Source organism: Bacillus rossius, chromosome 2 (genome assembly GCF_032445375.1).
Source record: "Bacillus rossius redtenbacheri isolate Brsri chromosome 2, Brsri_v3, whole genome shotgun sequence".
NCBI classification, from domain to species: Eukaryota; Metazoa; Arthropoda; class Insecta; order Phasmatodea; family Bacillidae; genus Bacillus; species Bacillus rossius.
Window position 1 is genome coordinate 100841465 of NC_086331.1, and position 12214 is coordinate 100853678.

Genomic DNA, 12214 nt, shown 5'->3' on the forward strand with positions numbered 1-12214 from the left:
ACCGCCACTCTCACCCGCTTTCTTTCTTCATTCACTTCCTCTTTCCTGATCCCTCCACTCCACCTCCTTCCCTCTACTCTTTCCGCCCCCTCCATTGACAGTCCTAATCTCTCCCCTTCCCCTATCCGCTCCCTTTCCTTCCCCTCATTTCTCCGTTTCCCGAATGGTCCCCCCCTCCTACCACCGCCCTACGTATTTTTTCGACCTCCACCTCCAGGAACCTGGCTAGCTTGCCTTGCCCTCTCTGACTAAGATGGATGCCATCCTTGATTGCAATGAATATTTAGTTAATTTCGGTGTGCGTGGTTGGTTATTAAAGTTTTATTTTTAAATATCGTTAGTTGTAATTGGTAAATTAACTATTATAGTTGGTTAAGTTTTGTATAATATATTGTTTTTATTTTTTATTTTTTTTAATTGTGTATTTTTCTACAAAAAAATGATATGTTTTTGTGTTTGCTAGTATAATAGTTTCCCATTTTACTTGAACCAACTTGTTTCTGGTTATGCTGTTGGTATCCGTAGGAGTAATGCTCGTTGGTTGGTATACACCATAAATTACTTTACCTAAGTTTTGATTGACAGAAAGCACGAACTGTCTACAACTTTGTTTTTGATACTGTTCTGTTATTATATTGTAAGACAGTATTTTTAATGAAAATAAGTCTGCGCCGTATTACGGGAATGGTTGCGTTGAACAATGTTTTGTGGACCTAGATTCTGGTGTTGTTGAATTGAGGTTAAGTTGTAAGTATGGGTGTGAAGTTGTTTGAATGTTTACCGGTTTTGGAAGCTTTCAATTTGGCAGAAGAAGACCACCTAAGTAAGGTTTGTATATTAATAACACTTTTGGGTGGTATTTGAATACATACATTTTTTTTTGAGAAAAAAGTAAACGGTAATTGTTTACTTGTGGGCTGTGGCGGGGAATCACTATAAAAAAGTTAATCACCCGAAAATTCAATTATTTTGTTCCTTGTTTGATAATTGTTCCGCATCACGTACCTAATTTTACCTCTTTATCCTTAAGGCATAGGCCTGTAGCTATTTATTGTTCCTGTGGTACATGGTACTGTTTTAATTTAGTACGTTGTAGTATCTTGGCCAAACAATACGTGTTATCACACAATTCCCGGGAATTATTTGAAATCCAGGAAAAGTACTGAAAATTCCCCAGTGATAGTAATTTAAGGGGAAAATGTTATGCTTCAGTCTGCCTTAACTGAGACTGTAAAAACATTTGGGTCAGTTGTAGAATGTTATACTGGAAATTGAGGAAGCTTAATACGGGGTTAAATAAAAGTAGGGAAGCGAATGACATTATAGGAGTAGGCGATTGAAAGCAAATAATTCGGAGCTTTCTCATAAGTTGGTATTATTGTAGTTCATGTATTGGTATTCATGCAGGTAATGTTCTTGCAGAGAAGCTTTTACGTAAAGTCAAAATAAAATTACAAATATACTTTTTTTGAACACTATAGAGAGATATTTGTATTTACTCAGAAATCAGCATTTTTGAATTCCTACTGGTTTCTTAGAAATCACTGCTTATAGCTTACATTACAATGTGTGTGTATTGACATGGCTGTGGGCATTTTGTTTTTTGAGAAATTTAGTATTTAGGTATTGTTTTAATAATCACATGAGTTAATATGATGACTGTATTCCACTTTTAAAACAAATTTTATATTTTTATATTTTTTGTTTGTTGTTTTGTGAATAATTAGTTGCATAACATAATTGTTGTTTTTTAACATTTGCATTTAAAATAGTATTTTGAGTCACATTTTAAGGAATGGTTCGAATGGGAGCGAAAAATTTAAAATCATGAGACAAGTCGATTACTTTGGTTTAGCTAAATTCAAAAACTCCAAAACATTGTGCATGGTTAGTTAATTTAGTATAGATAAATTAAAAATCCTGTAAAAAAATTTTTAATTGTTGCTTAGGAAAAACCACATTAAGATGTAGCTATCCTGACTTAAACTACCATCCATATGATTTCAAAGTATTTTGAAATTAGCTATATACTAACCCAACCAACTGTCCACATTGTTTTAAAGTATTTTTTTTATAATGCTAATCTAACACAATCAAAAATTTTCACAAATTAAATCAATTTCTCCAAATCATATACACACACTGACCCACACGGGAAAGCAAATACTGGTGGTGGCTGCTTCAATGCATAGGTATTATAATGAAATATATTAATGGTACAAATATAGAAACTTTGTTTTTGGGGTTAAAATAGGAAGTCTTAGTATTTGAAAAATATATTTTTGGAATTTAGTTTTACTTTATGTAAAAGCCCCTCTGTAAGAATATGACCTTGCCCTCACCTGCAGTCTCGAGTATGAGACCTGGTGGAGCCTAGTAGGGACTGGTGGCTTGAGTGTTCCCTGAGGGCGCCAGGCTAGCTCGTCATCGTGGGTCGTGGGTGCTTCGCCCCTGCGTGTCCCACTAGGGTCGTCGGCGGTGGTACACGTGTACGGACTACAACTAGCTGTGAATGGGCGGTCCTGCTTATGTTGGCAGAAAAGAATACTCACTAGTCACTGGTTCACTGGAGTCACTGTTCACTACTTGCACGTTCACTACTCGTACGCTCACTCCGTCCCATCTGCGGCTGCGTTTAGGTCTAACGACGGCGTGGCCGGAGCTCCCGTGAAGCGCGAGCTGACGCGGCGAAGAGCAGAGGAGAACTGGCTCCCGGCCCTCTCCACATCTTTGCGTGTGGGGTGGGCTAGGGGTGCGTTCCGCTAGCGGGGTTCAATACTGGAAGGTGGAGGCCGGGCTTTATGGCCTTCGGCGGGACGACGACAACTTTAATGTTGGTATTAAAGTATTCTTGGTATTGTGAAGTATAGTATAGTCCCACCCGGTGTACTCTATTTGGCGATACTGGTATTTAAATTTTTAAATTTGTGTAAAATGTAGTAAAAGTCTTTTATTGGTATCGTGATGTATAATACAGTCCCATCTGGTGTATTCTCTTTAGCGATACCGGTTTGTAAATTGTTAAATGTGTGAAAAATTAAAAAAAAATATATAGTTTTCGTGGTATTGTGAAGTAAACTGTAGTCCCACCTGTTCACTCTATTTTGTGATACCAGTATTGAATTATCTTAAAAATGTGAAGTATATCATCCAAATGCTGATACCCTGATACCGGTATTCAGCTGTTAAAAAATCCTCAGTTTCTAGGAAATGTGTCATTGGTATCATAATGTAAAATAGACCCGGGGGGGGGGGGGGGGGTGGCGGTGGTGGTATTATATTTGACGATATCAAAAAACAATAATTATAAGAAAACTACATAAGCAAAAAAAATATGGAATAAAACGTTGCCAGCCCAAAACCCATATTCCTGCACTTGTTCCAAAATAAATTAGGAGTGGTAATGGTAAGTGACGCCATTTTGGTTACTTCATGAAAAATTGTGTGCTATCACATTCTATAATTAGGTCAGGTATGGGGATGGTGGTGGCTGGATATTTTTATATCTCAGAAAATTGTGAAATAGTTACAGTTTTTAAAAAAACAAATTAGTCAGGGAAATTTGTAATTTTGGTTGTGAAAAGTTAGGGAAATTTGATTAGAGATTTGTGTGGACACCCTGAATTCCCTCCCCACCCAAATTTCCCATCATATTTGTATTTCATTCAACAAACACTTCTCTCCAAAATTATTACCATTCTGTAATTGTCTTATTACTTAGGCCTATATTAAAATTTCTCCAAATATATTTGCATCGTATTTGTGGAATGGTTAAAAAAAGTCATCTTTATTACAGTTTCAACAGTACATGGTTTTCCCAGAGCTTCATTATAGTTTCTTCAACATAACAGCAGAGTAAGTGGGGAAGTTGGTCAAGAAGAGCAGACGGGCATTGGGTATGCTGGGGAAGGTACTTGGGTGGGGCAGCAGCTGTATAAAAGAAAAGGCCTATAAACCCATGTTGCACCCTATGCTAGAGTATGCTGCAGCAGTATGGGACCCATACACAGAAGTTCTGGAGAGGGAACTAGAGGAGGTGCAGAGGCGAGCAGCTAGATGGGTTAAGAGAAAGTGGAGGTGAATGGATAGAAATGGATCTGATAAAGGAAATGGGGTGGGAGAACCTAAAAGACAGAAGGCAGGTGGAGAGGATGGTTAGGGTATATTATATGTTGGGTGGGGTGGGAGATTGGGATAACTAGGGAAAAGAGTTGTAAGGGGAAAACTTAAAAGTAAAAGGGAGAACTTCGAGCAAGATTTTTAGGGAGTGAAGGAGAATGGAAAGGAAAAAATAAAACTTGATGGTAGTGAAAACAATTAGGGATTGTAATGTGTTGGACTAGGACTGTGTGTTTGCAAGGATTGTGGCTCAGTTTAGAAGAAGAGTGAGAGAGAAGCAGAGTGAAATGCTTGCCACCGGGCTTGTGCCCAACTGCAGCAGCCTTCCTGAATTGAATTGAATTGAATTGAATTCTCTCTGACATTTTTCTCAAAAAAGCCTGTTACATCAGCACTAAAACTTGCCAGGCTGTAGCCTTCTTGCCATGTTATTTTCCTAATGCTTCTGTATCCCCCATTGGTCACCTTCTTTTTTTATGCAATGTAAATTGTTCCTGTCAACAACTTTTTGTACCATTTTTTGCTGGATGTGAAATCTTTGTATTTTTTAAGATTGTCCCCACAATAATACACAACCATTGTATGTCCTTCGTGAGGCTCTGCTTGCTTTATCACTTCAATTTTAGTTTCCAGAAAAATGGTTTAACTGTACTGGGACCTGCACAATAGCATCTAGCTTTGATGTCATGGTGAAACTTAAAGCCATATCCTATTTCGTCTAAACAGTGCATGAGGCAGTTGTAATTACATCACTGGCATTTTTAGACTGCATGCCCCACCCGGACAGGGGTGTAGGCTACATGGCATAGTGAAAAACATGTCTCATATCTAAACATTTTTAATTTAGTGTTATCAGAAATTTACTGGCATGTTTGGGAGTCCTTGGCTGCAAACATAATAGAATACACATATCCCTCACTTAGCAAGTCTTCAGATTGCGCGGATTCATTTAGTCAGATGTGAATTTTACTGTCCCAGTCTTGAATAGCACGTCTGTAAATTTCAGTGAGGACGAAAACTCGACAGGCGAAAAATAAAAGTCGAGCACGACGCCACGAAGTCTGTTTCAACTTCTGTAAACAACAGATGTGCCGTGGGATACAGTTAGCCAAACAAGGGAGGAAGAGAGAGCGCGCAGGTCTGTTACGCTATCGGCTGTTGTACAAACATCAGCTATGGAAAGTTAAATTGCGGCTATGGAGTGTAAAGGACCAAATGTTTTTACGTCTGCACGTATGCCGCCGTGCCGTACCGTTGTCACCGTGCCGTACCATTGTCGCCTGGCCACAAACCAGGCCGTGAACTCAGTCTAGCCAGTGGCAGGGAATTCTCTCAAACAAAAGCAACGTCTGCCCATTTAGCTGCCGGTAACTGTACGTACTTGATCACTTCGTGTTCAAGTATTTGAGACAAAACTAGAAGTATTACGGCGCGCAGTTTGTCATGAAGCTACGATTATGTTGGTCGCACTTTAGTTTTAAGCAAGTCAACTGTGCGCACAATCGTACGAAATAAGGACTCTTACCAAAGGTCTATTGGTGTTGGTTGTACTAGCGGGAATATATTTGACATTAGATACCGGAACAGAAATGAACAGATGATTCACGTGGAAAAGGTTTTAAATGAATGTTGCAATGAAAAAAAAAATCATTGGCCTGACAGGATTGGTGTGAACCAGGTGGTGATATGGGAATAAGCACTTAATTTTTGAAAAATTATAATGTTATTATCCGGACAGTAATATCGGTTTCACTGTCAGTAAAGGATGGTTTGGAAAGATACGCGACATGAGTTGGTCACGCCCGGGCGGGCAAGTCAGCCGACGGATGATAAAGTACATAACCACGTATCTCCTGTTATGCGGTGTCGTATTTGTCATACAAAGTGCGATGGGAGGCATATAAAGATAAATGGTGTGACATATTTATAGTCGAGTGCTATGCATTTATATTACGTAAATTATATTTTCCTACACAATTTTGGAACACATTCAATAAATATTATGGAAACTAATGCTTCAGAATACGCAATTTATAATAATATGAGCATTTTTAGGAACGAATTAGTTGTGCTAAGTGAGGGATAGGTGTAGTAATAGATTTTGAGTATTTTGAAGATTTTCTGAGTACATGGTGGACTAGAAATTATTGCACCCAACAATAGTTTTTGGTGCTGGGGTATTTGGAGCTGATTTCATATGAATTTGGTAACCTGAATTCATATGTGGCATTAGTTTTTTGCATAGAAGATCAAATTTCTAACATAACATTTTAGTGAAATGTACGTTTTATGTTATTTTAGGTTAAATCCATGAATCAAATCTAAAAAATAAAAATGAAATTCTTATTATTAAATTACACAAATATTAATATATTATTTTAAATATTATTATATTCTGCAAATATTACTAGTATATACTAATATATATGCAAAGATAGTATCAAGTCATCAAAGGAACCAACTAGTCACTCAACACTTCGGAAGCATCTTTTTCGTGAATCTCTTGAATATATCTAGAAACAGTCTATTTTAAAACTCCAACAATAATCTGCCATCATGTGCATGTCCTATCTTCCTTGATAGCGGTCCTCTATAATTTTAATATCTTGATGAAATCTTCCACCTTGCTCCTCACTGCTGTCTCCTAAATTTTCAGGAAAACTGTCCAGGTGGCTATGTAAATGGTGCACCTTAATACTCATGTTGCACTTAATACTCATGTTGCACCCAAGAGATTTGAAATTTTTAAGCATATTGTTTATCAGTTCAACATGGTTTTCTGCTTTTCGTTGGCCCAGAAAATTCCAGACAACTGCAACAAATGAAGTCCGAAATTTTTGCTCGGCCTTATTCATGGAATTTACGAAGGGTTGCACCTTAATGAATTTTCTTATTTCTGGGCCATTAAATATTCCTTCTTTAATTTTTTCCTATACTCGGTACTTCCTCTGAGTGAGAGACTGGGTGTCTTGCAGAGACTAAATCAGGATAAATCCACTTGCTATGATTGTTTCAATTGATTCCAGTAATATTTGCTAGACAGAAATAACAGTTATCAATGTGAGTTTTGGGTGCTCGCCAAACATTGATACGCTGAATTTCAAACTTTTTATTTTCCCGCTAGTCCACTGGCATAAAATTCTTCTGTACAAGTTTTACAAACCTGATGTGGTGGTGCCCAGGATTTATCCTGATCACCAAGCTTAACACCAAAGTATCCATGATAAGCTCTCTTTACAAGGTCACTAACAGTCTTTCTGTTCTCTTTTAATTTGTATTCTCCGCATACGTAGCAAAACCTATCAAAATGATTTACACATCTTCTTCTACTGAAACTCATTTTTTATCAACTTTGATCTATCCTGCACGGCTAAAACTCACAAACTGACCTCAAATTTAGTTAAAGCGTTGAAATGAAGAATGGGATTCCCATCCTGGGGTATCACTATGTCGAAGTGGCTTGAGTCAAGCAGGTGGTTTTACTTCTTTTTTCACACTTATCTCAAAAAGTAGAGCTAATAGAAAAAAAAAACTAATTTCATATTTAGATTCAGCACCCCAAATGTAGCAAAATCCTAGGTACCTAAATTTTTTTTTTTGGTCTGTGTTATTTTATTAATTTCATAATATCTGAAATTAATGCTACCCAGTTGCTAGTCTTGGCTTTACGTCATTAATGACGCCACTTGACCAAAAAAAAATTAAGTATATAGAAGTGTTTATGTTGTAACCAACCAAAAAGTTCAAAATATAAAAAACCCATTGGTAAAAACCTATACCCAATTCCCTGCAGGGAAATCACAAGGAATTGTTTAAATAAAAATTTGGGGCTTTGTTGGGGTGCTCAGTCGTTGGTTTAACATTAAATGTTTATAGCAGTGTCTCTTTTAGCGTATTGAATTGAAATGAAAGAAAGACATTGACAGCGGTAAAGGCGCTCGCACCATCATTGTTTGAGTGTGTTGCATCAACATTTTGATGTTCTAGAAACTGTCATGCTCGGCTGCGGACATTAGGATAGCTGTGTATGGCCCAGAGGCTCCTCTTTCCAACAATATGCACAATCTATATTTTTGGCTGTTTCGTGTACTGGCTGAGGTCAACATACTGGATTGATAAGTTTTTACAAAGAAACACTGTCCAAAGTACACTTGTTAATACTTAAGTTGATCAGTCTCGACTTTCTATGCAAAGAGAGATAAATCACCATACTACTACGTCTGGGTCATTATTTACACTGAATGGAAAGGACAGTGTTCTAGTGTTGCTCTATTAATGTTGTGCACCTCCAACCCCCTCCCTCATTTCCCGCTTGCTCATGAAGCAGACACATGGTTGTGTTAGCGAGCTGACTATATATGCTAAGAAAATATACTTTACTTGTGTCTTGAGGCTAATAGTTAAGAAGTTAAGGTGAGACAGTATAGACTTTTTGTTATGGTTTGAAATTTAAATGTGTGTATGTTTCGGTCAGATTTCAAAGGAATCTCACGTATGAAATAGTTTTATCGTTTATTTACCTTCTTTCAATAGAGTAGCTAAACTACACAATTATCGTAACTACTGCTAATCTTCTTTTTGAGTTGAATCTATGAATAGAAGAGAGTTCCTAACCCATTCTTTCGGGTGAATCACAGGTACCAGCACTAACCTTTTTTTTGTACTTTAAATTTTACTGAATTTGTGACTGAGAAGACAAAGATATAAATTATGAATTATTAAAAAAAAGATTTAGATCTTGTAAATGTTATATTACTGATTTTATGGATAGCAAAAATGTTCTTCATCCTTAGCTGAAAAGGAATATATGCACCTGCACATAGATGAGCTGCATTTTCCAGTCATGTACTAGTGAAGGCTTGCAGATGGCCTTATAGTTACAGAGAGTACACTGAAAAGAATTAAAATGTATATGCATATGTGAAAGGTTATGTAACATTATTGTAATGATCACAATATTAGAACAAACACTCTGAAGTTGGCAGTACGAACCTATAGCTGGCTCACGTCAGTAGGAAGTAGCTCTTCCATAACCCTGGACAAGTGTGTCAGATTCAAAAGGGATCATAACAGCCACTGTAGCCTAAGGTGAGGCAAGTTGGTTCACAAATTCTATAACTAGCCCCTAGATATCCTGCAAATCAGCCCTGAGTCAGAGTTAACTTCAGATTTGAATCCACACAAGTATGTAGTTCATCTGTCGTTTGTAGATGAGCATTGTCTTTTTGACAAAATGCGCCAGGGTTTTGACTTAGGAAAGGCAACACAGGGATGTAGCATGTCATGATGTACCGCTCTGATGTCAGAGTTCCCCGAAACACCATTAGCGGTGACCTGAAGTCGTACTTTATGGCTTCCACTCCATGATGCCAGAGGTAGTGTCTGTGTTTCCTCTCCCCTTGATGCAGCGATACCCGCATGCAATGATAATCTGTAGAAATGTGGAACATAGATTCATTGCTAAATATAACACACCACCACTTATCAGTCCATGCATCGTTATTTAATAATGTGGGAAATGACATTGGCCGAGCTGTCACCTGGTACGGTAACACTCAAAATGCAGCTGTTTGTGCTCTGGTGTAAACAATCTACACAAGATGGTGGACCTGCAGTCTGGCAGATTCCAATTGTCTAGCCATGTTTCAGGAGCATATGGATATTGTAGAGTCCTGGAACTGCATCTGGATTATAGATGTAAATGACACGGGGTGATGCTAAGCTTCGAAACAATAGGGTGTATGGATGGTCAGTGCAGTGACTGGACTTGCCTTCATCTAGGCTGTCTGCTGGGTCATTAATGATGTCTAGATTGGTTTGTTGTAGAAATGACAGTAACATATTTTTTTAATACACTTATTCTGAATTATGTTCTCCGCTTATGAACATCCATTAATGCTATAATTTGATGACTTTGAAAGACTTTAAATGTTTCCATTTGGATTTTTATGCATTAATGTTTTTAGTCATTGAAGCTTTTGTGCTCTTATTGAAAATTCTAGTAATTTATTGAATCTGTTTATTTTTGCCTTTCAGGTGGAATGCATAGAATGCTGTGGTCAGGAGCTCTACATAGGAACAAATGATGGGTAAGATTTTAGAGGCATTATATTTTAGTTGTAACTTTATTTGGTTAGAATCTCCCACTTTTATTGTCACGAGTGGGTTTTAAATAAATAATTACAAATATAAAAATGTAAATAAATGCCAAATACAGGGATTGAAAACCCATACTTAAAAGTAGAAGTGTTACATTAACACTAAAAATCTAAAATGCTCTGTCTTATAGTAACTAAGCACAACAATTCACATCTTTACACAACAAAGGGCGAAATGTAGCTTAAATTTACTTCTCAAAAAGGTAAGAGTACCGCTTCCAGTGAGATTTTTAATGTACCTATTCAGATTGTAGTTTTTTGTCGTCCTTTACAGGATGGTACTGACAAGTTTCAATACTAAAACTTAGGGCTGAACTTATTTAAAAAATAACCTAATACCAATTCAAAAATAACTTACATTATTTTAAAAGAGTTAAAACAATTTAGTACAAATCAGTCTTTTCATTACAAATAGCATGTCTACATAGATTACAGTTAAAGTTAAGAAATGGCTCCACGGTTGTTAAACTTAGACAATGATTTAGGTAGTGATTAAAACTGTACAACTAGAAATGTAGAGAGCATCATGAAATTTTACCATAACCTTTTATGATGTGTTTCTTAAATTTAAAACTTAACTCTTATTTAATATTAATAACAACTGATCCTTACTCAAGAGTTTCATGAAGAGCGACTTCTGAGGCAAAACTTGAAGTTGATTGGAATCAGTACTGACGATGAGAGGCGTAGCCTCACCGTAGAGTGATCCTTAAAACTTTTTCATCTCCGATCGCGAACACTACCAACACGTGTAAGCCCTGACTGACCACTCTCTACCACTTAAAATCCTTCCGCCTACCACGACTACCAAAACAATTCTGGCTTGTTGAAACCAAATTTACAAACAATTAACCAGGACAGCTGAGCAGGTTGCCCCTTCTACTCACACGTGTGGCCAAACCGCGTGGCTCGTTGCACCAACGAGACCCAGTAACTGCGGCCAGTGGCTGCGCCAGTGCATGGCTGGACAAAAAACTACAAAAGAATGTTCAATCTGCAAGCCAGCAGCGCGCTGCGTCAGCCCTGTACCCCAATTACTTGATCACGCCACTTGCGTCGCAGAGTGAACAGAGCCGCCGGCCCAGAGTCGTTAAAGTAGAGTTAAAAAATTTGATATCAAAGACTCTGGAAAATTCTGAACCGCGACAATATTGAATTGTATTATTTTGTAACTTTATCACATCTGTTTGCTGTTGCCCACTATTTTTGCACCTTTAGTTTGTATTCTACATATTATATATTACAATTGCTATTTGGAGTTCTGTTGGTGGCAATACTACATGGTCACTTTGTGAGCCTCATGCAAGTGTCACTAAAGCACTTTTCTGTTTCTTTCTCAAATCAAGCACACTGGCAGTGTTTTTCCTTTGGTAATAAAGTCATCTAAAGTTATAATTTGAGATTTTATGTTTACTTTTTTAAAAAGTTCAATTATAATTAGAGTGACCCCACAACAGATTCCAAACATGTTTTACTTTCAAATCAGTAATCTGATCATTTTCTCATTTTAAGGCTTACTCACAGGAGTTATTTTCATGTCGGACGCACTTATTTTTGTAAACAAGCAGTACAAGTGTGTGCCAGTATTTTTTAATCTGTTTTTTGTTCTGTTGGGATTACTACCAACAGGCTTGAAAATAGACAGGAATTCAGTTAAGTTAAGGCACTTTGAAAATCTAAAATGTTTATTTATACAAAGCAAAATATTAAATACAACATATTTGTATTATGATGATTACACCTTGAAGAAGACTGCTCCTTACTTCCACAGCAGCCTTGTTGCAATCTTACGCATACTGTAAAATATAAGATATAACAAACTGGAATAACTTAAATACAGTAACATTTATCATATTGTGATTTTAACATGAATTTAACTTCGTTAAAATACTGAAATGTAGTATAGAACACTGTGCCTGCCCCAAGTATATGATACT

General features: G+C 37.1%; 1 protein-coding gene across 3 annotated transcripts in view; it reads left to right on the top strand.

Annotated features, from left to right (window-relative positions):
* The first annotated feature begins 520 nt into the window (after positions 1 to 520).
* The window catches only part of LOC134529519 (transforming growth factor-beta receptor-associated protein 1 homolog), a 95642-nt gene continuing 83948 nt past the window's right edge, over positions 521 to 12214 (top strand). For 2 of the 3 annotated variants that reach the window (XM_063363693.1, XM_063363694.1), the window contains exons 1-2: positions 527 to 828; positions 10156 to 10208. In XM_063363693.1, the coding sequence (XP_063219763.1) occupies positions 754 to 828; positions 10156 to 10208 (128 nt within the window). In that variant the 5' untranslated portion in view covers positions 527 to 753. Of the gene's footprint in view, positions 829 to 10155; positions 10209 to 12214 lie in introns of all 3 variants that reach the window. The other variant, XM_063363692.1, reaches the window with a different exon arrangement.